This window comes from Agelaius phoeniceus, chromosome 1, assembly GCF_051311805.1.
Source record: "Agelaius phoeniceus isolate bAgePho1 chromosome 1, bAgePho1.hap1, whole genome shotgun sequence".
Lineage (NCBI taxonomy): Eukaryota > Metazoa > Chordata > Aves > Passeriformes > Icteridae > Agelaius > Agelaius phoeniceus.
In genome coordinates, this window is record NC_135265.1 from 62,916,295 (window position 1) to 62,943,766 (window position 27,472).

General features: G+C 37.7%; 1 protein-coding gene across 2 annotated transcripts in view; it reads right to left on the reverse strand.

The window, feature by feature from the left end:
- CDKAL1 (CDKAL1 threonylcarbamoyladenosine tRNA methylthiotransferase) overlaps positions 1-27,472 on the reverse strand; it is a 378,544-nt gene that overhangs the window by 220,833 nt on the left and 130,239 nt on the right. For both annotated transcript variants that reach the window (XM_077180180.1, XM_054642274.2), the window contains exon 8: positions 15,765-15,885. In XM_077180180.1, the coding sequence (XP_077036295.1) occupies positions 15,765-15,885 (121 nt within the window). The remainder of the gene's footprint in view (positions 1-15,764; positions 15,886-27,472) is intronic.

Consider the following 27,472-nt stretch of genomic DNA (forward strand, 5'->3'; position numbering starts at 1 on the left):
AAAGAAATTTTAGAAAATTAGCTAAAAACCATAACTTGCAGACAAAAACCCTGTCCCATCTGCACCAATAATAAAGGGAGTTCTTCTTTAAGCTCTTTAACAAATGATCTAAACCAAACTGTTAGAAAAGAGGAATGTGAATGACTAAACAAACCCTTCAGTAAACATTCCCCAGCTGCAGTTTTCAGCCTAATACCAAGTTAAAATGTGGAGACTCCATCTACCTTCTGCAAAACTTCAGAAACAAAGCAACATTATATGACATACATGACTCACAAACCATAGTCACTGCAAACAAAAAACACTAGACATTTATCTCATAAAAGCAAAAAAGACACCAGGACTGGCACCAGTCTGCAATGCAAGAAAGAGCATGTGATACTCAGACACTTGTGTATTAGTTTAAAAATAAGCTAGATAAGCATGTGATGAGTGACAATTTTGTACTTGACCTTTGCTTTAATAGCTCCTTTTCAAAAAGTCCACACAGACATCAACAAAACTCCTAAAAAAATAAGAGCTAAAACCTTACATCTCATCCAGGGTGTTGAAAATAGTCCTTAAAACCAAAATTCTACATAGAAAAATAAAAAACCCATATATTTGAAGGACAAATTCAGAAAAAAATGTTTTTTCTTTAAAAAGCATTGAGGTCTTGTTGTAAATCAAACTGATGAAATGTATATTTCCAGTGGGAATATTTCATTCTGCCTAGCAGGCAAGGAATTTGGAAATAAAAGTTCCTCCTTCCTGAGGCTGACCAGGCCTACAGGATTGCACAGGAAATTCTTTTAAGTCAGGAAATGAGGATGCATTCTGCATGGGACAAGAAACCCTTACTTTAGGGTACTGTTTTCCAAAGTGTGAAACCACAAAATTTACCCCTGGAGTAAGGGTCTCCACCAGCATTAAGCAAACTCATTATTATGCATAGTGTTTGTATCTAAATCCTCATGAGTTTTTCTGTTGCTGTTTATATTTATTTAAAATATCCCAGAATCATGGAGTGGTTGAGGTGGGAAGGGACCTCTGGAGATCATCTGGTGCAAGCCCTCACTGCTCAAAGCAGCAGCAACCAGAGAAGGTCCAGACAGCTTTTGACACTCCACAACCTCTGGGCAATCTCTGCCAGAGCTCAATCACCTCCACTGTAAAAGAAGCTTTTCTTTATGTTTACATAAAATTTCTTATATTTCAATTTGTGCCTCCTGGTTCTTGTTCTGTCCCTGGAGAGTACTAAGAACAGCCTTAAAAATGTGGTTTGCCCATTTAAACTGAAGGTAAGGAGATGCATGGCACAGAGTTTCATATTTTAGGCCTAACCTCACAATTAGTTTTGTGTTTTACCTAAATATATATGATGCTGTCAGTGGTGATATTCAGTTTCAAAAGCAAAGCTGTTAACCACACTCCAAGCAGCATAACACATTCTTTTAGGCTTCTTTCTTCACTTTCATCTAGTGTATTCAAGATACAGAGTAAAGACTTAAGAGTCCCCAACCACTCCTGATATAGACTAAGAATCTCCCTAAAAATGGGCAACCAACAGTAATTCTGAAAAGAGGAATTAATCATTACAATTAATCATCAAAAGAGGTAAAAAATTTTAAAAATGCATTTTCATTTACCACCACCCATCCAAGAGCAACCGTTCTTTATCCTGAAGTCAAAACCAAATATGGCAACATCAGAGAAATTTTCTCACTGCTTCGAACAAGCCAGACAACTAAACCCCATTTGTAAGGATAAAGCCTGTTTTAAGTAACACTGACACAATCCCACCAACAGGCACTCTGGTTTCTTGACTCCTTGGGAATGATATGCAAACAGGAAAGCACCAGCTTTCAGACTTGCAGTAGTGTCTGCAAGAAAGGACATTAACGAGAATCACACACAAAGTTCCACTTTCATCATGCCAGGACAATTTCTTTTGGATTCACATTCTTACTATACAGGACATGATGAGTCCCTGAAGATGTAAATAAGACAAAGGAAAAAAGAACAGATTAAACAGAGGTCTAAAGAGCTGTCTCCTTCACATGATGATATACATGACTTAATGCTACACTGCTAACTATAACTGTCAAATTTAGGCTCATTCCATATGGACCTTTCATGTCTGGAAAGATGGTTTATGTAAACACAAGTCAGGAGCTCCATCGAACACCTGACATACTGATGTAAACTTTTGCTTTGGGGAGCTTCATCTACCAATACACTTCATGGGGATAGAGAAAAACATCTGATCCTCATTTTCTAGACACAGTAGTTGGGGAGCACTTGACTGAAGCCTTCTGTACATCTTGCTATACATCAGAGCAGAAGGGAATACAGAACAGTTGTACAAGCCTCACTCCACACTCCTCAGCAGAACTAGCATGCTGAAAGAAGTTATACAACTACCTTCTACTATAGTCTAAATAGCGATCCAAGATCTCATTTTACCACCTTTTTTTTTCCTCTCAATTGAGTCTGGTCTTAAGGAAAACAAGGATGACAACTTGAACAAGGGAACTAATGGGTGATCTCTGTCAAGAGAGAAGGAACATGTGAAAGACGTTCTCTAGTCAGGGAATTATCCAGTTCAGTTAATCCCAAACACAACTATTAATAGTTGGGGTGGAACCAACTCCAGGCACTTCTCAAATCTTCACTTCTGCATTTGTATTTCTCTATTTGAAAAAAAACCCAAACATCTTCTAGGTAAAACCCCAAACAGACGTGGTTTTCCACACCCTCTCATAATTAGTATCCAGTTGACAGAGAAAGAAATTACCTTTTGTGGGCCCTGGCATTTTAAGTCCCCCTGAATTAGCACAGTACTGTTGCACAGCAAAGGAGTCCAGAAACATCTCAGCATTTTCCATCATCTGCTGAGTACCCTGAGTTTCTAAAGCAGCAACTTGCCCAGAAAGAGATGATCCAGAGGGGACCTCAAACTCAGGAAATCAATCTCATTTGTACTACTAGATGGTTAGTGAAAAAACACATGTGATTTATTATATATGATTCATCTTGGTTCGGTAGAAAAAAAAATTTAAACTAGTCAAAAGAAAATTTAAAGCAAATATTTCAAAGGGTTTTTGTTAAGACTCTTCATTGGAAAAAAAATTTGTGCATCCACAAAAATCTACCATTTATTGCACAAATGGAGATGGGGACCCTTCAAGTGCCTCCTTTAAACTTATTTATCCTTGGTGTAAACACTAAGTCTCCTAACATGCATCTTGCAGTAAAAGCAAAAGGAGAAGAAATCCAGAAATCTGCACTAAGTATCTTACATTTTTTGGTAACTGAAGCACAAATAAAACTATTACTCAATTCAGTGTAGCTTGTTTTTGCAATCAGGAATTTGATTTTTTCAATAATTTTTTCAAGAAGAAGAATACAGAAAATACACAGATTTTGAGACTCTCAGTAAAATTAACAGATCAAGAAATAAGAGAGATAATGTAAATTATCTAAAAAATAAGGATCATGTAATCTAAAAATTCACAGCTTATTTGAACTTTAGCATAAATATCAGAATTAAAGGGTGTTAATTTTTTTTTTACTTTCCCATATAAATAGGTCATATAAAGATACTATTCCACACAAAACATTTGATATAATATCAATAATCTTGGAACAGGTTACATTGGATTTTATGCCACCTATTATCTTCCAAGCACAATCTCAATACTTAACTTTTCATTTATTATTTGCTTGGATTTTTTTCAAAGCACCTTTCCTTCAGTGATTTTGCTCTTATGTTCCATACTGATTAACCACAGTTTAAATGCCCTATTCCTCCCTATTTTTCAAATCTTACAAATTCATACATGTCAATGAGATTATCATAAACACATGCTTTTGTGTACTTGATAGGTAATGCAAAATATTTTTTTTATTATTTTTAAGCTCATAAATTTTGTTCATGGAAAACTCTTTTTCTATTAAATTGCTCTCTAGGTCAAGTCTAAGAACAAATTGAAGACATTTCCCAAATCTGATTCTTATTTTTACACCTCTTTTAACACATTTCCCTTTCAGGTCTCCAAAAAAAATTCAACCTTGACCTGAAAGGGCACAAGAGACACTTCAGTCAGACACTTTGACAAGATGTTTTCATTTTTGGTGATGTTTAAGATGTCATACGGATGCCAGCAAAATAAGTTGGTTTTATTATTAGGCAACTAAAAGTTACCTGCTTCTGCTGATGAGCAGTAAAGGCAAAGACATGAGCACTTAGCTCTAAACACTTAGGTTGTACAACACTTTAAAGAACAGACCACTAAACCATCCAGAACTATGAGTACATAAAAGCCCAGGCATTTCTCATAGTAACATTCAGCAAGACAGTATTTTTGAAAAACAATGGATTCTCTAGTGCTTGTCTTGTTTTTCAAGTTTGGGGGTTTTTTTATGTGAAAAGTTGGGACTAAAGACAACACAATATCAATTGTAAGTTTGACATAGGAGCTTATTTCTCAGTCTTTACTGTAATCTGAGAAATGAATAAAGTGGTTCTCAGTATTTTGTCCAGATTTCCCTTAGGAAATACGAATATGGGCATAAGAGAAGGGACACAGATGAATGCTCTGCTCAACAGGGAGGAATTTATCTCCAACCTCAGAGAGTAAAGTGATGTCAGAATTACGGCTATATGAAACTGCAAACAACTTCAGAACAATCTCTTCTCAGACAGACTGCAAAATGCAGCTTGTTGTGATCCAAAACCACTTCTGCAAGGAAGCATTTGCCAAAGAGGCAGGCAGGAAGTTGCCTTACAGTGCTCTGTGCTAACCTGCAATCAGGTTCCAGGATGTTAAAGCTGTCTCATCTTCTCAATCAGTCTTCAAAATAATCGGGAATGTGGCATTGAAAGGATTGAGCTGAAAGTGCAGGAAACTGCAGATCATAGTTACACAAAGCAAAATAAAGCTTGGTGCCCCCTCCCAACTCTTAGCCTTTTCCCCCATATAATTTAAGTTGGAAACTGGGGATTGTGTTAAAATTCTGGTGATCTTCCTTTTGGGTTAAGAGAGTCACAAAACTGCGCAGTGTGGGAAGCCACCTAGTGACGGAGAAGCACAAAAATGCGTGGAGCTGCCCAAGGTTTTAACGAGATGACGCAGTTGGAGCATGTGATGACCGCTGTTTTTCTCACTGACTTACAAGTTGTGTGGTATACTACAGTTTAGAGAATTGCACAGTGATTCCTGGCAAGTTTTATGAGTCTTACTAAGTCTTGTAAATGAACTGTGAAATAGCAAATTTTCTCGAGATGTACAAGAGCAAAAGGAATTATATCAAAATGTATAAGAAGGTTTGATGCAAATTTTAAACTCATGGTGGCGCTATGCAGAAAAAGTTCAAATTTGTGAGGCTGCAAGGAAATAACACAGGGGAAGCAAATGTACAAAAATGGAAACAATCAAAACAAACTATTTTCTTCTAACTCAATGCAGAAGTAATTCAGTAGACTTGAAAGAGGAAGTTTTCATGACCCAGAAAAAATAGCTGTATTACACATACTTAACCAGCATCTTTCAAAAACTGAGAGCTCACAAAGTAGCATGAACAAAACACTGAACAGAAAGGTTTCTGGGCCAGTAATGCTCAGTGTGTACAAACAATGTCATAATGATTTTTGCCCATGGCGAAGAACTTTACCAGCATGTACCTTCTGACTCCACTGAAAAACCACACTGCATGAAAACTGCACATGACTTAAGAGAAGAGCCAAGTGGACAGAGCAGGTTTAGATGTCAGTTTACTTTGACATCATGAAATAGCACCAGTGAAGCAACAGGCACAAAATCCATCATCATAACAACAGGGAAATCAAATATATTTGTTCTATTACATTATAATACAGGCAGTATTACAATCTAGTATGAAATTGCCAGAGTATGTCATTCTGAATAGCAGAAGAAAGCCAAAGAAACACCTATTTACAGGAATAAATAGGTGTTTAGGTGTCTTAGGTGTCATATGCCAAAAAACTTAATGAGGGACTGGCCAAGCATTTTTTGGAAAGGACAAGATGCATGCTGTTCATTGAACATATGCTTCTCTTAGAGCCATTCTAACAGCATTAAACAACAGCAATGAAAAATACAGCCTGAAAAAGAAGTATGAGTTTTCAAGTCATCATACCACAAATGATGTTATGACTGCAGGTATTTGATGTACTAATGAGAAAAGTCCTTTAAAGACTCTTTGAATCCTCCCCCCCCCCCCCCCTCAAAATTTCTCTTGGCAGAGGATCATGCTCTAAACCGTAAAGGGAAAGTAAAGAAGCCCAGTTCAGGATTACTTTGTCATTGAAAAAGACAGCATGACATCAGAGAAATTCAGATCCTATAGCTAAGGGGTTTCACAAGTTCTGTACTTGAAATCCCGGGGATAGAACTGAAATTCAAAGAAGTGAGCTCAGGCAGTGAAGACTCTAAAAATGAGAAAGATGTAGCATTATAAAGAGAGTGATGGTGGCAGAAATCATGAAGGTATGTAAAAAGAACAGTCTAAAAGCATAAGAGAAAAAATTGTTTCTTACAGGCAAATACTTGGTGAAAAACTTCTATCCTTATTATATATTCAATACAGGTATGCAATAAACTTTTTGTGTATAAACATCTTCCTTTTTGTGAGGGATCATCTTGAATTCAAGATCATCCTCCTTTCAAGGTTATCATGGTGACAGACATTTACTCTACAGGGATCTGCAAAACATCTACATCGTATTCACTATTCACCAAAGCAATTTTGTATAATACAGCTCAACACAAATGGCAGAAATACCGTGGGCAACAGGAGAAGGAACTGAAGATATCAACACCTTCCACCTTCCCAGTAGCAGAAGGAAATTTATCATACTAAACTCCAGACAGTCCCATGAAGATGACCAGGCCTAATACTTCTGTGGGATGAGGAGGACCACAACTACCTCCACCAAGAGAGAGAAAGGGACCATAACTACCTCCTCCTCCTCCTCCTGCCCTCAGCTGTTGATGTCCATGAGCAATTAACCCCTGCAAGCTGCACCAGCAGATAGAGGTTCTGACACTGAAGGAGGTACAAATCTGTGCCACAAAATGAGCTGCAGAAGACAGAAATCAAGCTGCTCAGGAGGTCCTTTGCTGGTCCAATCCACTTACTTTCCTTCCTGCTTTCTTAAATGACTGCCTGCATAAGCTGCTGAAGGAAACCACCTTGTAAAACACACCACTTTTCTGCATGAGGAAGCACAGCGGGCAGGGACATTCTCAGCAATGGGGACACAGAAGCAGGACAGACACACAGAACAGAAATGACTACAAGCACAACAAGCTGGTAAGATCAGAATGCAAGCCACACTGATAAATCACCTCTTTATTATAAACAATACCATTTTCCCAATATTTCAGTGAAATTGCTACCATGAAGCACCTAGAGATTTTGTAGCACTTTTTTAAACAGACTATCACATATAATTTTATAGTCATTGTACAAATGCAATTGTAATAATTGCAAGAAATTACTAATAACTGAAAAAGAGAGAAATCTTTCAGAGAGTGTTATCAATATGCTATTTAAATATCTAATTAAGAAATAATGACCTTAGATGTGAGTTACAGTAAGTTGCAGTGGAAAGAGACCTTAGGCAAAAAAGTAGATTGTTGGGACTTTCTGTTGTAAACAACTGATTTTCCTTTTCCCTCAGTTACAGCAATGTGGTTTTTGTGCATTTTGGACTACTTGCTTTTCAGATGTTATTACTAAAATTAAAATGCCTAGATACACATAACTATGTCACCCATCATTTTCATTATGTAAATTGTTCTGTGAATTGTGCCAAACCAGAACAGATTAATATCAGTTACATCCACATTTGAAATAGATGCTTGATAGATAGAATAGCCAAAATCTAAATATATGAACATGCAAATACCAATTGAAATATAAACAAAAAAGCCTGATGCAGAGGTTTCCTTTCAAAAACACATACACTACCTTTCTACCTTCCCTGTTTCTGAGAGTAACTGACGTGATAGGCTCTAGCATGTCATCAATGTTTGACCTAAACAGTTATGAAAAGTGCCTATTTAAATATTATAAGGTAAAGTAGGTTCAAAGTAATTATACATAGCTTCATATTTCCTGGGGAGTTCACTCTAAGCATTTACCTTGAACCCAACTACAATTAAATACAATATGTGTGCATATAATATGTAATTATATACTAACTGTATTATTGTAATCCAAAGAAACATTATTTTGCCTCTCCAAGCATAATAATGAATGCAAATCAAAACATATTTTAATCTTGTATTCTCAAAATCTGCTTTTGACTTCAGAGCCACTTACATGAGTACCTTCAAAAGTAAAACGTTAATATATGGAAAAGGTATGTGTTATTAGTTTGTTAATAAACAAGCTAAACCAGGTAAATTGAAGGAGTGGAATTCGTCCTTGTAAGTACTCAAAGATTTTTGCAAAATATGAGCAGATTTGTAATTCAGACTCACTATTCATTCAAAACAGGGACAGCAATATTTTGGAGGGCAATTTGAAAACATTGGGTCATAGCCAGATAGACAAAAAATATACAAGCATTTGCCAAAAAAAAATAGTCTATCACTGTCAAACAGTAGGTGATCCAATTTTTCACATACCAGAAAGATTTTCACTTTCCATCTCTCTATATATTTTTATCTAGAGATAACTTTTTACCAAGGAATAGATTTCAATTCACAAGAGTAAACAGCCAAAGAAATGGCTGTTCTGCTGAACTGATGAGATTATAAGTGAAATAACCCACGAATATCAGCACGGAAAGGCACTGGCTACACATGCTCTCACACTTAAGCCACAACATCCTTATCCCAGAAATCAAAGATATTTTGATATGGTTTTAAGAGGGTGACTCCAGAAAGTTCATCCCTGTTACAAAGAAATCAAAGGTGATGTGAACAAACAAAGCCTTTTCAAAGGTGGACCCACAGGTGTAGGTGATGTTTGCTGAATGCCACAAAAAGGTAGAAATCTAGCTCAGACAGTTCAACTAGGCAAAAATCTGGACAGGCAACACAGGTCACTGCAAGAACTCAGGGATTTAACAGTCACAGTTAAGGCCTCTTTTTGTCTGGTAAATAGCAATAGAAAAAAAACCTAGTGGATGCTAGTAGATCTCTGTACTACTTTGCTAAATATTAATTTTAAATCACTCTTTAGACTTGCTAGACCATGTTCAGGTAAAATTATATATATATCTATAATAGATAACTAGATAATTAGACAAAAACCCACAGAAGCACTCAGAAGTGTTCCCAAGGACTTCAGTATCTCTCAGTGGAGTATCTTATGCTAGCAAAGGAATAAATACTGTTCTAACTGGACTCTACACATCTGTCAGTGTACTGGCATCAAATAAGAACCAAAAATTTTCCCTCCATCAGAGCAGGAAAATAGAGCACTATACTTCTCTTTTTGATTTCTCTGTTGACATTCTCCTCATTTTTGACATTCTGTCACTGTCTTCCTTACATTATGCTGGCTGGGGAGGCCTACTGATATTTCTTCTTCAGACATCTCACCCAACTGCAGCAAAAAGATGGAATATGATCTCCTTTTAATGCCAAAAGCAGCCTGAAATAGGTGTTGATTCAATGAAGACTATCTGTAGCAAAATGAATCTATACATACTGCCAAAGATTTTCCAGACTTCTTACCATCATTATTTTACCTTTTTTTCAAGGAGAAAACCAGCTAATGCTGTGAAGTTTAAATGTGACAAAAGTTAACTGAATCAATTATTTCAGAAAACCACCTTAAAAAAAAACAGAGAGTTGAAAGCATTTAATTTATGACCTCTTTTTTTGGCACAATTTAAAAAAGACAAAACCAAAAATACCAAAACCCAAATTACCTACACTTTCATGGACATCCAGCTCCAAGTATTTTATATATTCAAACCTAAACAAATGCTGAAATGAAATCTATTGAAAAATTATTATGTGATCTCATATAAATTAAAATGCACCTCTTGGAGAAAATTCAATTCTTATACTCCCCAATTTATAAAACTGAAATATCTGCTTACAACACAAAAAGATGAAGAAATAGAATTTTAACCTTTCACAATACATAACCAGGGAAATATTCCTGCTTGGGAAAATCAGGATTGACAATAGTAACTCTTTAGCTTCTTTTTAATGCTGACTTTTTAGTCACCTGATGTTGCAACATGTCACAGTACATGACACAGTCCAGACTGCCACTATGAACAGAGTCCCACCATACCACATCAGAAGGCCTCAAGCATCTGCCCTTCTTGTTCTTTAGCCCAAGCTTTTATACTCCTCATGTTCATGCACTGCACCTGTGTGCCCTCTCTACCTTTCTGTCATTTATCAGTGCACCTGGACACTCAGTGTCTCTTTACCTTCAATACCAGTCATCTGTCCTGCACAGCTGTAGCCCATTGGGGATGAGGCTCAGCCACAGCCCCACTCCCAATCACCACAAACTGTGTGCCTACAACCTGATTGATAAAACAAACTCAGTTCTGTATGTAAAACTACTTTCTTTTTTTAATTCTGCTAGATTCAGATCCTTTGGTAGCTCAGAAACACTTTGAACAACCACCACTAGATAACGTGACTTAAAACATCCCTACAAAACTAGCAGGATGCATCAATCTTTTAAGCAATACTGCGTATGCTCACTTTTGCAGTTCATCAACACAGAGTACTAAGCTTGAAGTGTTATACTTTAATTAGCATTTAAGACACAAAAGCAGATCTGATCATCTTTCTGAGATAAAGTAACATGTTGATCTTCTCTAAGATACTCCAGCACTGCAGGAATAATCTAGTCTAATATATGTATGTACATTATTATGCTCCCTTTGGTTCTGAATTCCCTGTTCAGTATATTTTAATTCTTCTCTAGCCAGTCATATGAGCAGTGTAGTTACTTGCCTGTTCCAATAGGAGAGGTAGAAACTTCAAAAAGAATATGGAAAGCACTTCAACAGACCCATGTGCAAATCCACCCATCAGTAAATTCTAGTGTGGGCTCATTTTCAGGTGATATTACACTCATGCTTCCCAGGGCATCCAGAAAAAGCACAAATAAAGTCATATTTGAATGTATGTGAGTGTTAATAAGGAAGTTCAAGTAATACAACAACAAAGATACACGGGTAATAGTCCAAGCTGCAAAGCAGATACAGAATTAATTAATATGTGAAAAACCAAGTCTTGATCCCATTAAAGAGAGCTGTCTAGGTGGCTACATGGGTTATGAAACTGGCACTAATGAAGATGAGACCACAAGGAGAAAAAGATTTTTCCTTAAACCTAAATGAAGCTGTAATACAAAATGAACTTGAGAACATTTCTCTTTCTTACTTCAAAGTAACAGAATAATCACATTAGTAGATTAGTTTAAAAATTTATGCCTTTTCTCCAAACAGCATTTAACATGCTTTTCTACTACTATTACCTAGCTTGTTCCAGTAAGATGATGACCTGTACAATACATACTTGTGACATAAATAAAAGTGGAAGAGATTTAACCAAATGCCTTAATTTAAAGCAGAGAATTATTTTGGAGTACAGGAGCAATTCTCTGTTTCTAGGTTCAGATCTACTAGTATCATTGCAGGATATACTAAGATTAAGACAGCTATCTGGGCACTGTGACAATCCCTGGCTTTTGACTGCCTATTTTATAGAAAAAAAAAATTGATTTGAAAAATATTGCAAAGTGTTTTCTAAACAATAACAGAGAAAGCAAACCATACAGGAAGAAAAGGTCACTTATTTCTTAGGGAGAAATTACAGAGGCCAATCTACAGCTTGTATGGGATACTGGGGTGGTAAGGACTTCTTACATATCTGCAGATGGAAAAATGAAGAGTCACTAACATATCTTTGCATGTCAGAGAAATCTGGTAAATCTCCTGTGCCTCTATTCTGGTAATTCACCATTAGTCTCTGCAAACATACTTGGAAACTCTGAAACATGTCACTCCTGGGATGGGAGCTTTTCTCTAGAGTCACAGTCTGTTGACAGAAACCACCAACTGTCATGGTAAATTAAACAAATAGGTTGGATTTCTCAATAAGAAAACAACAACCCTCAGGACATTCAAAATGAAGAGTAGGAAAAAACTGTCCAATACTTTAAAAAAAAGAAATAAATAAAATAAGTGCCAAACTCTGAAAAAGACACAGATACCTGTAAAGGCAGAGCAACGCCTTTTTAGGGACAAACATGTCACTGTGCAAAACCTCTGAGCTGGCTCACAACTGACAGAGAGTACCTGATCTTCACAGATACTCCATACCTAGTGGGCTCTTGTTTTGGTTTATTTTTAATTACAATTATTAGAGACTGCACAGTGCAGTGGACAATATGTCTGTCCCTTGATAGGACAGATATGATTTATGCAAACAGCTGAGGACACTCATGTACAGCAGCAGTCCGGGCAATACAAACACAGAGGGACATGTGCATATGTAGGCATGCATTTGTGCTTGGACAAGTACAGGAAAAGTTCAAAGCTACTCTGCAAAGACAGAAATCTTTGAGTTAGGAATTTTTTTTCCTCCATTTCTGACAGAAGAAATCAATAAAAGAAATCTCAAGTCAAAATTACCAAATTTGACACCATCTTGAGTTAAGAAACAAAGACACAGATGAGAGATGTCTTAACAATCAGCATTTCTGGAGACTCCCAAAAATTAAGTGGTCCTTCTGAACCCTCAGAAGAATACCTCCAGCTGGCAGATGTCCATGTACATAAAGGAATTCATCCTACTGGAGAAGGAAAGGGGTTAATGTGAGCCATGGAAGACTCCAGTGCTTTGGGAGGAGGGAATATACATGCTCCAATAAGCCTTTTCTTCCCCCACAGAATTACAAAAGAGGCCAAGGTTTCATTAAAACCCCAGCTGGAAATGGTAATTCAGCACCACCTGTCACAGCCCTGTGGGCACCCCCAGGCCCTCGCTGACCTGCCCAGCCTCAGCTGCTGCCTCCACAGCCCATTCTGCACCAGGAGCCCCAGTGAAGCTCAGACTTCTGTTCCTAGACCTGGCTTGAGCTTAAGTACCATGCCTGCCTCCAGTCCTGCACTCATCTCCTCAGACCTGTGTTATTTGTACTCTTCATAGCCAGGGTGGGTGATCATTCCATCACCCAGGCACATGATGTGACTCTTAGGGCTGTCCTGTGCAGGCAAAGAGTTGGACTCTATGATCCTTGTGGGTCTCTTCCAACACAGCATAATCTATGTTTATGGAATTTTCCATGTCTGGGACTGCTCATGGCTCTCACAACCAGCCCCCAGCTTTGTCACACTGCTCAGGCCCCATGGCACCAGGTGTCCTGCTGGAGTGGGCACTGCCTGGGCTGGTGGCACCCTCACCTCCCTTCTTGGCCTCCCTCACAGAGAAGCCCTGCTCATGCTGCTCCCAACATTTAACAGTATCAGATAAAAATATTTCCAAAGAGGAAACCACTCTTTTTAACAAATTTTACAAATTATATTTTACTATTTTAAGACCACTTAGTCAGATCCAAACTCACCTCTTAAAGATCACTGTACCAAAAAATAGTCTTCAAAGTTTCCTCAAATCTCTACATAGAGAAAATTTTGGTCCAATGTGGTGTTGGTACTAAAATTGACATAACCAGACTACTAAGGCAAAGCTGATAAAATTAGCACAGTCAAATCACGGTGACTAATACAGTCTGTGTCTTGTTCTTTGTTCATTACATTTTTATATTTTCAGAAACTGCTGCACACTGCTGCCTTTTAAAGCTATGCTTTGTTTTTCAAACCCAGACCACCAGGCAAAAAAGTCACCTACGATACACAGCTGGGGAGACTAGGAAAGGGGAAGAAAAAGACAGGAAAACCCAAACATCTGTATTTCAGGAGAGGAATGCAGGCAATATAACACAGATTGACATAGTAGTTAATTTATGTATCTTATACAACTAACTTGTTTGTTTGAGGCTTTAAGAATGCTTTTGCCTTATCAAGTCATATTTGACTTTCTTCTCAATGAAACAGATATGCTTCTTGTGGCTTCCAATATTTTTTTACATTGTCTTATGTTAGTAAGTAGGCATTTAATTGACTTGAAAACAGCAAGAACTACTACGCAACGTAATTTTTGTTTGTAAACTATCAGGTTCTAAAGCAAAGGGTTTCTGAGAGTAACTTCTTAGGAGATGCTAACAGTCTGCTTTTGATCAATTTGGGAAGTAATTGTTTTTTCAAACAGTAAAAAAATACATCTGTTCAAAATATATTTTAAAAAGTTTCAAATGGTTGCTACCCTCATCAGTCACCTAATGCTAAGTGTACATACCCTACAGTACCCTTGTATTAACCTCTGTAATTAAATTAGTAATAATCTGATATTTGAAATAATAGTATTTTTAATTTTCCTATCTTAAATTCATTACTGTACATCAAAAGACAGGAACAAGACCACAGCTCAATTAGCTCACAACCTTGACAACATTTACAACCAGAAAGATATTATAACATTATACTGTGATAAATATTAATGGAAAAGGAAAATTTTTACCATCTGAAAGTCAGACTCAGCAAATGTAAAAAACTGTTTTAATCATGAAGAGGATTTTGATGGGCAAAAACAAGATGTTCATTGGAAAGAAAATAAGGTAAAGAATGTAGAACACTCGAAGTAACTACACTGAAGAGCTTATACCCAGACTTCAAAACCAATCCGTGAACAAAAATGCAGTTTAAAAAGGTATTATAATTCAGCAATACGACAAATTGTCACCCACATATTTACCAGAAGTCAGAGGAAGAAAAAGTAACCACACTAAACCTTGAACTGGTATTCTGACCAAAACAGCTCACTAGGTTTCACAGCAATTATGAAGGCCACATTACTAAAAGACAAGGAAATGAGAAAGAAGATAATATCAAAACTCCTCTATGAAATGTTTATGAATGTGCTAATCTAAACTCAGACCTGAGATACACCACTTTTTTTTTTCATGCTAGGCAGTAAGTTTACACCTACCTGGGATGCCCAGAGCAATGCATTTTAAATTCAACCAGGGAAATTACCACATAAGTTGGAGAAGATAGGAAAATCAGAAGAAGACTTTTGTGATTCTTGCTGTTGCTGCTTTGTTTCTTGTTTTTTTTTTAAAAATTGACAAAATGGAAGGATACCAATTGGCATTGATAAACGCTTCTGAAAGCAACAAGGGAAGGAAGATTAAAATAGAATTCCTCAGAGCAGAAGTACAGAACAGAAAATGCTTGTAGCCTTGCTGGGAAATGGGCATCCAGAGTTGATTGACAGGAGAGAGTAGCTTGTTCAAATGAATATAAGAATGAAATATATACATGATGACTCTTCACAAACAGGTTAGAGGAGCAAAACAGAAGTAACTATATCTAATTTAGCCATTAATAAATCTGGGCTGACAATCACATAAGACAGATCTTAACGATGCTTACAGATCATAATGAGTTACTAAAAGTATTCTGGAACTACCATCTTAGAAATCAAAAAATCACAGAGGGGAAAAAACCCTATAAATGCTCTTGTCATTCTGTAACCAAATAAGCAGGGATTTATTTTCCAAAATTAATACAATTTAATATCTTAAACTATTTAAAAGTGGTTATCCTGCCTCCTTCTGTGTAGCTTAGGAGTAGTACACTAGACTTGCAGACATAAAAGGAATTCTTCTGCAGTACTGAATGTTTTGTAACTTTGGAAGATTCTTACCCTGTATTGATGGAAATTATTTCTATCAGTGGATTCTTCCTAATCTTTGGCAAATCCAGTCGTGCTCCCCCCAAACGTTTTCCATTATCCTTTTTCTGCCCCAGCAGTCTCACAGAATGACCTTCAAATAAAACAAAAAAAATGCAGTCATTACAAAGAAGTCTCATCATAGTTGTTTTGATTTGCTCTTCTTCAGAAGTAGTGTTTATATTTCAAAGACTGAAAATGAGAATGAGATGTAATAATATATTTCCACCATCTGGAGCATTTATAAAGAGACACTGACAGGTAAAATAAATCATCTTAAAATGAGAAAATTATTTCATCCAATTATCTCTTCACACTTACATTTTCTGTTTTATATGATTAAAATTATCTAAGCAGTCTCATTTTCAGATTCTCTAGCAAATAGCAACATAGCAATAATATTTAAATGAGTTGCATGGCAGGATCAGATGATTCTTCCTGAAAAATTTAATTCAAACCTAAATTAGGAGGTAATAAACAACTAAATACTGTTTTAGCTTATTACATGGAGAACCAACACATTTCAAGGTTACCTGACTGTGTAAGTCTGGAAGTGCTGTGAAGCATATCCTCACACGTCCATGGCTAAGTTGACTACCAAGATTTGCACATATTCCTCCCACTCCAGGACAACTGCAGGTCAGAAAACTGCCTCACAACTACTTTCCTGAAGCCATTAATGTTCAGGGAGTAAAATAAAAATAATTTCACCAACTGCCCGCAACATCAGTCATGCCACGACAAGTCCTATATTTAAAGAGCACAAATTACAGGGTTCACTGATATTTTGAAGAAAGAACTAACAATGAAGAATCAAAACAATTGTGTGTATTATTGTATAAGGTAGTCTAAAGTGTTCCCAAGTGCTATAAGTGTGTAAGACTTGTATCATTTACTCCACAAAGCCTAGAACAGGCAGGTGAGAGACAGCAAGGGAAAGCTAATGGTAGATGCCTGAATAGAGTTGGAAGACAACAAGTCAAACTGGCAGGAAAAGAAAGCATGTGTCTCTTGAACTTGGAAAACTCCCTGATAGTAAACCCTATAGCTCCAATCCACTACATATTTCAGGAAAGAAAAAGCTAAGCCTAAAATAGGAGGGGGGTGAGAGGAATGCATGAAACTATGAAGTACAAGTTGAGCTACATCCAGCACAGCAAAGCCTATGACCACTTCAAATCATTTAAAAACTGTGTTACATCAAAGCTCCTGTTACCAACAGCTATTTACTTTAATAAGAATTTAAATTAATTCCTTCTTCAGTCAAAGCCTTTCTTCACTGCCTGTTTTGAGTCATAAATTAATTTTTGAATAATGTGGCATTGATTCTCTTAAATAATTTCCTTGATATGGCAAAAACAGCCTGGAAAAAACCCAAGTACTTCTAGAAAAACATCTTCTTCAAGTTTTTTAAAGGTACATAAAAAGTTTAAATCAAAAATGTGATCTAATGAACAGGAGAGCAGGACTGACCTGACAGCATAAAGGTTAATACCAATAGGAGACATAATGGTTAATACTGATAGAAGACATCATCATGTCAAAAGGAAACAAAAGGCATTACTTCTGCAGTGGCATTTGACAAAAATTTCATTATATCCTGTGGTGAATTTAGTAATATGGTGCTTGTACTACTAACATTTGCTAAATTACTCACTTCTACCTTTTCCTGAGAATAACAGCAATATCCTTGTCTCACAATACCATCACTTATTTCCTAATCTAATGCTTCATTGAAGAGCTGCAAGCATGGCATCATTTTATTTACTTGTATAACCAAAGTGAGTGCCTTAAACCAGAAACACAAAACATTCCTTTTTTATTTCTTAATACTGTGGTTTATTTGGAATAAATCAGTTTATCCATTTTTTAAATATTCAGCTACATTGCCATATTAAAGGCGTATTTGGATTTATGGTTGAAAATACAGTGGAACAATTCACTGTAGTCTTAAAACAATCAAGTTTAACAAGTTACCCAAAATTTAAAATTAACACACTTAGAACTGGGGTCAAACCACTATTCTTAAGTTTAAAAAACAAGATGAAAACAACAAACCACAAAACCAACCTGCCCCCCTCCCCAGGTAATATCTCAGTGTGCAGAATTGGGGAGGCCTCATCTCCTCAGAACACAGACCCTCAACACGGAGAAGCCATGTGAGTAACTGCTCTCTAACAGGAATTTAGAGAGCTCATGCTCTCCCTTTCTCAGACTGAGAGCAGTCCTCAAATAGGCAACCACCCCCAAAAACACCCCACAAGATGAGGCCATTCTACAGATAGAATATGGTTTATTGGGAGAATAAGACTGAGCTGCTTCTATCGTCAGAGACTTCCTTTATTCAGGAAAGATACCCCAGCTCTGTGACCATCCCCCACGTGACCCACTGAATGTTAGCACCCACCCCAACCCTGAGCCAGAGCTCAGGAAATCCATGGCCTGGCAATCAAATGCGGCATCTTATTCTCACATAAAATATATTCCCATATTCCTCCTGAAGGACACTGAAGTTTGAATTAATACAGCCTTTTAAGACCTGTGGGGTACTCAAGAATAACAATATCCCTGTACTTTTCAGTCCAGACACCAGAGGCTGAAAAAAATGCCTCTAGTAGGAGATGATTTTTAGCAGAGAGTTTAATGCTTTCAGAAGGCAAGCAGCACACACACATCCAACTACTGTGACTTGTGTGGCAGGCACACTTAATTATTTTTCCTAATAAGAAAACCCCCTCAATTACAGTATTTGTGACCTTAAATCCTTTTTCCCCAACTCCATATAAGGACTATTCTGTTTCATTTTAAGTAAGCACTAAAACATCTGTTTACAGAATTGTTTCTATTAATAAAACATAACTTGATAAACACTGAATCATACTTTTTCACATGCTGTAAATCTTTTTTCTCTCATACTTATTTCAAGAAAACTTAAGTATTTTGCTATCTTCAACTACGAAAAGGCTAAATGACCTTTTTATTTTCAGATTGCCTAACCAGCACTATTAGGCCCAGATCAACATCAAGTTTAACAGAAAAGGTAGTAACTTGAAATCTCATTCATGACCTCCTTTCAAAGCTTAGAATGGGACAAAACACTGCAATTAAGCTTTACTTCTAAAGCATTTTATCTGATTAAGTTACCTTCTCTCTGACTTTACAGGTTGCATAACTTACCTAAGCAAAGCAGGTGTCCCAAACTTAAAAGGAGTCTTTCTTTTCATGTTTGTTTTCTTTCCTTTTTTTTTTAAGTTTTGTACAACATTTTTGAAAACTGAGTTAATCACAAGTCTATTACCATAATGATGAGTGCTCCATCTCAGATATCAAACAAACACCACTCCTTTTTTGAGGGCTCACTCTACAATGCAAGCTTTGAAACACAGTTTAAAGACAAACAGATCTAGTCAGGTTAGATAGGAAAGCCTAAACGATCTAGGCCTATTAATTGCTTCTGCTATAAAAATAACTTTTCTTCTTCCACACAGTCTAGCAGCAGATAAAATTCCATTAAGAAAAAACAAAACAAAACCTGAAAAAGTTAATTAGTGGTTTAGGTCATGTGTCAGAGCAGTTTTTCATTAATTAGTAGATAATTAATACAGATTATGAATAACAGAAGTACTAACCAAGTCCAGCAAGGACACTTGCAGAGCAGAATCACTCACATCAAATGCAAATGGAATCAAGCTAGGAACAATTTAAAATTAATCAGAGCTCTCTAGTTTTCAGAATCGTTTAATATTAAATTCATCTTTACATAGAAATCAGTAGATGCAATTCACATTACTTGGTACTATCTGCAAGAAGGATGAGGATGGAATGAATTAACCAGGATATTAAATCCTAGTGTTAGTCTAAAAGAAGGCATTTAAATGTGTCTAGTTTGATCATTCAGTATGCAAAATGAAAATATTTTCAAGGTATTTATTTTCACTTGTTAAAAAGGACACAAAGAGTTTTAATGGCATGTACATATTCCTCTAATCATAAATGTATGTGCTTCAGGATTGATGGAAAAGGCCCAATCTTGAAATACAAATATATGAAGGGAACAGGTAATGGAATTTCTCTGTCATAAGATTATAACATTAAATGTCCTGCGAACCTCAGGTTACCACCATATCCCTGAGACCTAGAACCACAGAAGCATGCTAATGATATAAGAGCAAACAGATTCAAATGGGACTGGTACCTTCCTAGTTTATTACAAGTATAAATCAGGGGAAAGTAGCCTGGCTTAGTAAATTTTAGCAAACTTTACCTGGCTATCAGCATCATATCAGATACTAGGAGATCTATATTATGGTTAAAAAATGGTCAGTTTCACTGTGTCCATAGGCTTACACTCCTCAAGAACTGCTGGGAAATTATATCTGCTTGAAAGATGGAAGAGGGCACCCACTGAGGGTCGCTCCCCATCCCTGCACACCCCACTGGAGCTATACAGTGTGACTCTGAAACACAACTTCCAGCCAGACACAGATTTCTTAGCTTCCAAGTTCAGCGCAGATATCTCAAGCAGCTCAAAACCATGATTTTACAGAAAATCCTCAAAGATGCAGGAAACCCCAGCCTTGGCAGCAACAATTTCTATTGTTTTCTGCTTGTTCTGTTACACACTCTTACCCTTTCCCAGTTACATCACTGTGCTTGGAGGTTATTCACCATTTCCTGAAAGATGCTTTTCTCCTCAGAGCACGGCTGCCAACGCGCTGTTCTGCATTTCTCAGATGTCTCTCACCAACCTGATTTTCTCCAACATCTTTAAGGAAGCGGATTAAGCACTATTTCATGTACTCCTGCACATGTTTCCTTCCACCACTGTTTGGCTCTTAATGAATAGAGAGTTTCCTTTCCTCAAGGTTAGCACTGGAAAAAATAGCACATAGGAGCAGTGTAGCTAAGGAAAGGAAGGTAAAAGTGTATGAAGGGAAAACAAAGTAATACATTTCTTCAAAGAAAAATTAAAGGAAGAAGTGTAAAGAAGAAGCAAAAGCAGTAATAAAGACTGAAAGAAACATCAAGCAAGGGCAGACCATAAGCTCCTCTCCCATCTTTTCTCCCTGCCCTGCAGCACAAACATGCTGTCCCACAGCAGACATGACTGATTTCAAAGGAATTCCCAAGCTCCTCAGAGCAATCACATGCTGTCAGACACACACAAGTGCAAAAACAAGGACACTAATTGGTTTAGAGCTCTGCTGTTTGGATGCTCCCATCCAAACCAACCCCGGCTGGCCAGCAGCACATTGGCATCCCTGAATGTCATCAGTGGCATTTCCTGTCCCAAGTAAATTCAGGGAGCAAAGAAAAGCCAAACCTAACTGAGAGGTATAGGCCCTGCTCCTGACCAAGCAACTAATAAAAATTATTCCTCTTCCAGATCAGTGAAGATGATAGGAATGTTCTGAAGCAGCCCAACTCCTCCATCTGGTGTAGGCAGGAACAGGGAACAATTCAGACTAATGGTGTCAGAGTTACTGATCTTCCTTGTGCTTGGGCCAGGCATCCAGTGCCATTAGGATAATAACAGCCGATGCTATGTTTGATCCAGTCTCTGCATTCAAAACTCTTTCATAAAAAGACTGCTTTCCACCCTATACCAAATCAAAAAACTTCATAGAAATGTGCAGGAATTACTAAGCATAAAGCACATTTGTAACTAGCTTGAAATACAGAGAATTCTAAGTGTTGCACTTAGAATTAGCATCCAACAATAATACTGCTTTGGAAGACTCTGGAATGTGAGTGTCACACTGGTGAAGACAGGAGCTTTTTAAAATTCACTTAATGTAATTTCAAAAACAAGATATTCAGTAGAAAAGGTCCACAGGTGTCCCATATTGCTAAAATTAATACACTACTTTCTCTCCATTAAACATGCAATACCTCTTTATTCTTGGCATGTCTCCAGTGTATGACTCAATCATAACAATATCTGTAAGCACTAAAACCGTACTGTAGAAGAAGTCATACAGAAAAAGAGATAACTATTAACAAGAAATTATTGTCCATGTAAAAATTTCACCAAGTTAAATTAAGAATATAAGTATTCAGGAACATTTTTGACACATCCATAGTATTTTCCTCTATCACAGCAAAAGCATTTGAAATGCTTAATAGGCACTATTAAGGCACCACTGCTTTTTTTTTTTTAGGATTCACTAGCTCAATCCTACTTATTCTGAGATCAGGCAATGTTACTGTCTTTCTGGAAAAGTGCCTGAACATTAAATCTCCTGTGAGCTCAAAATGCCAGCCACAATTCCACAGCTCAGAAGGACAATACCTAGAATCGACTACAGGAAGAGTTCCCCTGACCCTCTGTCCTCACCTCTCTGTGAAGAAATGCATTTGATTAAGATCAAAGATTCTGCTCAAAACCTCAGGAGATCCTGGAGAGAAACTTCCAAGGGAAAAGACATTTTGAATCAGATAAAACAGGCTGCATTATGAGGAAGGGAAGTGCTGAAAGCAGGATTGTCAGAGCCAGCTGCAGCAGCACAAGTAACTTGCCTAATGTTTTGGGGTGTGCAGGATGAACAGAATGAATTTAGCATCAGAGTGAAATGCTGAACTGAACTTGTCACTGTATCCAAAATCATGAGGTACTCTTTACATTTACCAGCCAAGAGGATTCTCTAATAGAGCTAAATCCAGGTGAGTCTAATCAATGTGAATAGGACAGAAAAATAGGGATGATGTAAGATTCACTCAAAATGTGGAAAGGAGCACATATGGGTTTGGAAGAAAAGGCACCTTTCCCATGTACATCACAGGCTCATTTAGCAATGAGCAATCACAGTTGTGCTACTGAGATTTTCAGTCTGTTTCCCCCAATTGCTTGTTTTCTTCTTCTGTGGCACTATTTATCTTCCATTCAGTTTCTGTGAGCTACTTACAAAATAAAGTCATAACAGTGACAGTCATAATAAGGATAGTCAGTTCTATCAGATTTATAAATTAAATCAGTGAAACACCTACACTGAGAAAAATAATTACTAAACCTATCTAAAGTCCTGGATCATCTCACATACCTAATAGTCCCTGCATGGCCAAAAGCATTGGAACAGACACAGCAAAAACAGCAATAAACTTTCTTGTAAGAGCAAAAATCAGTTGATAGTAACAGAAATTTCTTGCCCCAGCAGGGACAATTTTAATGTTGAGCCATATTATTATTGATGTTTTACAAAAGCAATTAAAATCTGCCTTTGCAGAAACAGTTTCTCCACAATTACTGTATATTCCTCATCATGCTCTAAATTTTTATTTAATTTACAGTCTACAAAGCTGAACCCTCTGAACTGATAATGGCACAGATCATGGTATTACTATTTGGAACTCATCAGTACCCTTCAGTACATCACACTTTTAGTAAGCAGTCAGAAAGGGGCAATCAAAATGCAACATGGTGCTCTCACTGAAGCTTCTGGCCACATGAAAAAACTTTTCTTTAAAAACCATACAGTGGGACACCTTCCAGCCAGGTCTTTTGTAAGCCAATGCTTGTTGTCAAAGTAGCTCTTAACTAACAAAAGGGGGGGAAAAGCTACTTGTTTGAGCAATGACGCTCTTTCTACCCATAAAGCTCTGATGACAACAAAAATATTATAATTTTGTTTAAATACGAGTATCTCCAAAATTTCCAATCCAGGGCACACAAAACAGAGGCAGGTGACATGTACCACATTATGCCATTAACCTCAGTGGTTGATACATACAAATGAGCGATGGGCGAATCCTTTAATCACAGTCACGGCCCCAAGTTGCTGACTCACTGTAGCTCTGCGTATTCCCACTGAAAACATTATTTCAATCCCATCCAACTTCCTTAAGTCTTTTAAACACAGTCCCTGGCATGAGTTCATAGAATCACAGACTTCTTAGTTAAGGGGTTGGAAAGCACCTTAAAGACCATCTGGTCCCAACCGCTGTGCCATGGGCTCATCTCCCACTAGACCAGGTTGCTCAAGGCCTCATCCAACCTGCCTCGAACACAGCTTTTCCAGTTAGTGCCCTTACTTTTCCACAATCTCAGTTTAAAAGGCAATTCTACCTCCTAGAAATCGCATTAGGGACATGGTACTCTCCCGGGGTGTGTGGAGGGGGCTGCAGGGGCCTCTGCGAGGAGAGGCCGGGGCTGCCAAGGGCCAGACACAGGCAGCTCCAGCTGGCTCCAAAAGCCCTGCCACACGGCACCGTGGAGCTCCAGAGCTGCCACAGGTGTAAGAAAGGGAAAAACACTGCCTGGCAGCCAGGAAAGAAGCGTGAGGGAAAGCCCTGTGAGCAGCAAGGAGAGAAGAGGAGGAGGAGAAAGAGGAGAAGGAGGAGTTGCTGCGGGTGCTCCAGTGGATTCCCCTGCAGCCGCTGGAGAAGAGAAGAGCAGAGCGAAGGCGATCATGCCCCGCAGCCCGCGGTGGAGCGCGGAGCAGGAGCGGGGAGCAGGCAGTAAGTGCACGAAGCCTGTGGGGACCCCCACCAGGGGAGCAGCCTGGCCTGAAGGACTGCACCCCCTGCAGAGGACCCGCGCTGGAGCAGTTCCTGGATCCCCAGAGCCCACAGGAATGCCCCAGGCTGGAGCAGGGGGACAGGGTGGGGAAGCAGAATCAGCACAGAGGGGCTGCACTGGGCTGACCACACACTCCCCATCTCTGCACCACTCAGGGGAGGAGATGGAGGAGTCTGGGATGAGAGAATGAAGCTGAGCATGGGAAGAAGAGGGGTGGGGGAAGTTCTCACCACTCTATTCTATTTTTAATTGGCAGTAAATTAAATTAATTTTCCCCAAGTCGAGTCTGTTTTCCTCATGATGGTAACTGGTAAGTGATCTTCCTGTCCTTATCATGACCCAAGAGTTATCCCATTTTATTTTCTCCACTGCCCTCGTGAGGAGTGGGAACAAGAAAGCAGCTGGGTGGGTGTCTGGCAGCCAGACAAAGTCAACCCACCACAAAGTGAAATAAATAAAACAACCCACCCAAAACTGCTCCCCCTCACCCCTACTTTCTATGTCCTTTCAAAGGAGATAGAAACAGAAACAGAGACTTGATGAGGCCACTACCCTCCCTCTGACCCTCCTTAAGCTGCATTTTGGCACAAACAGTCACTTTCCTGACTGGGAGCCAAATGATACTTTTCCTCAAATAGGAACTCCTGACTCCTCCAATTTTTATTCTTCAATTTGGCCTGTCATCAACTTCTCAAGGCTACTCTTCCCACAGTCATACAAATTGAAAATAGTCTATTTTATCTACTGTTACCAGCAGATTCTAGTGAAATCAAGCAGCACATACAAACACTGTTTAACACTCCGGCATTCATACACGTACAGATAAGCACATATACACACACACTCACTGTCAGGTGGACAATCCAGTATATATTCTACACTTGAGCCTATATATAATATAGGTACTGTTTATCCCTTTTTCATACAGACACTGCAACTATCATGAATCCTGCTAACCACATGAGGACAATTAAACAGTTGAGCAAATAATGGTCAATGTTTAAACTGGGAATGGATGGACAACTTCACCAGACAGGTCAACGTGACTGAAACTGAGAAAGGTTATGTTAAGTATAAAGGGCTCAACCCTGAAGTAATTTCCTTTGGTTGTTTTTTATAATCAGGTCTAATGACCCATTGTAAAACTATGTTTTGTGAAAGCATTAGACAGACACAATATGGACAAAACTCAATTCAAACTATGTCCCTCATCTCCCTAAGGCCTAAGCTAAAAGCAGACTGTACACAAATACTCTGAGTCCCACATCTCTCACCCCCACAAACCCTTAATAACATGAGATTTGAGAGCATGTCTAGAAAGGAAGGGCGAAAGACCTAAATTCAAAGCCAGAAAAGAAGAATTTCTCCATTAAGCAGTTAACATTTTTCCTTTAAAATATAGAAGAAATTTATTCTCTTGCCTACTGTAAACTGTTTATAGCCAAGCTTGTATACACACACAGGCTTTTTTTAAAGACAGATTTTAGAGTGATTCATAAAAAGCTGACTTGAGTAGTCACCATAAAGATGTTCTGCAGTTCCAAAGACAAATCTTCAGCTTTTTGGAGCATACCATAGAAACTGGTCATCCCAAATAACTTTTATATTCTATACAGAAATTTTACTAAGTGATACAACATACATCAATTATAGGCCTGTTTTCACCTAGCTCACAGACACCACAACTCCCTAGCAATATTTTCCTGACATTCTATGTCATCATAACACCTTACTGGAAAACTAAGCATATGGAGTGGGTATGTTGCCCTAATGTTGTAAAAATTGCTGTAATCCAGACTTAAAATTTGGAAAACGTACAGATGAAGCAAGGTTTACTGAACTGTTAAATCAGAGCCCTGCATGACAAGATCATTCTGTTCTATCAGGAAGAATGAGAGACACACTGGCTACACAATTGTGGCCATCACTTTGAGAAACTCAGTTTTGAGACTGTCAATGAATTATTTTGTCTAGTTCCTCACAGGCAGTATAGAGGTTTCAGATTATAAATTACCATATCATATGAAAAGTACCTGAAGATGCCTCTAGTTAAGATATATCTTGGGACACAGTATAAATATTAATTAGACATGACCTGCATACAAATACTGCACTGCTATTGAAGATTGCTTCTGGAAGTGACAATTTACCTCTAATTTACCTGCTAATTAGGAAATTTCAAAGATTCAATTCAACACTTGTGATAAAAGTTAGGATGGCATAAAAATGAGAAATCACTAAGCATCTTAAAAGTCTCTCTTTCTCTCTCTCTTTTAACTGTCAGTGCAACAACAAATGTGCACATCCTTCTTTTCCATTTTCTGATGAAACAGGATAGAAAGATAAAGTCACATAAAAAGTGTTTATCAGAATTATCTCGATGGAGAGTTGGGAACTAACAATTACACTGACTTCACATGTATGTGGTAAAGACCACCACAAAGATATATTTCTTGAAACTACCATCTCTTGACCCAGCAGAATGGAATTGCTCTGAAAAGGTCTTCCTGACAATGCCCTTAAGACTGAAAAATAAAGCTAGAAGAAACCCTTTCATATTTCATACAAAGAGTTCTAAATAATTCCAAGAAATCAATTTACATTGGGAGTGCAGCAAACTTTCAACCAAATCCAACAGGGAAGCCATTTTCATGAAAAACTGAAAAGATGACTATTAGAAAAAAAAAAAATAAAAGATAAGGAAAAAAATTCTTTCTGCAAACTTTCCCTTTTTGTAAACTGTGTACTACAAAATTCAAGCATCCACGAAAAAAACTTAGGTACCACTTAAGAAATGGGAAGCCAGGGAAAGCCAGACTTTTAGACTTAAAACTAGCATCAGGGTAACCTGTTTCCACCTTGGTATTTGGCCAGAAAATCCAGACAACTCAGTTAGGCTGACCAATCTACAGAGCTGTCCTACAGAGCAGAGACACTATGAAGTTCCACTTATTCAATCAAATTTTTTTTAAACATTCGGTATATCGTATTTTTGAAGCTTTCAATGTATACATAACCACACTACAAGAGTATATCACCCATGCAACCTTTAGCTTTTCTTAAAAAAAAAAAAGTGAAAAGAATTTTGTTGTACAGCTATGAGAGACACTCAGCTTAAAAGTCACAGGTGTAAGCTGCCTCTGAATTCAGAATTCATATTTAATCC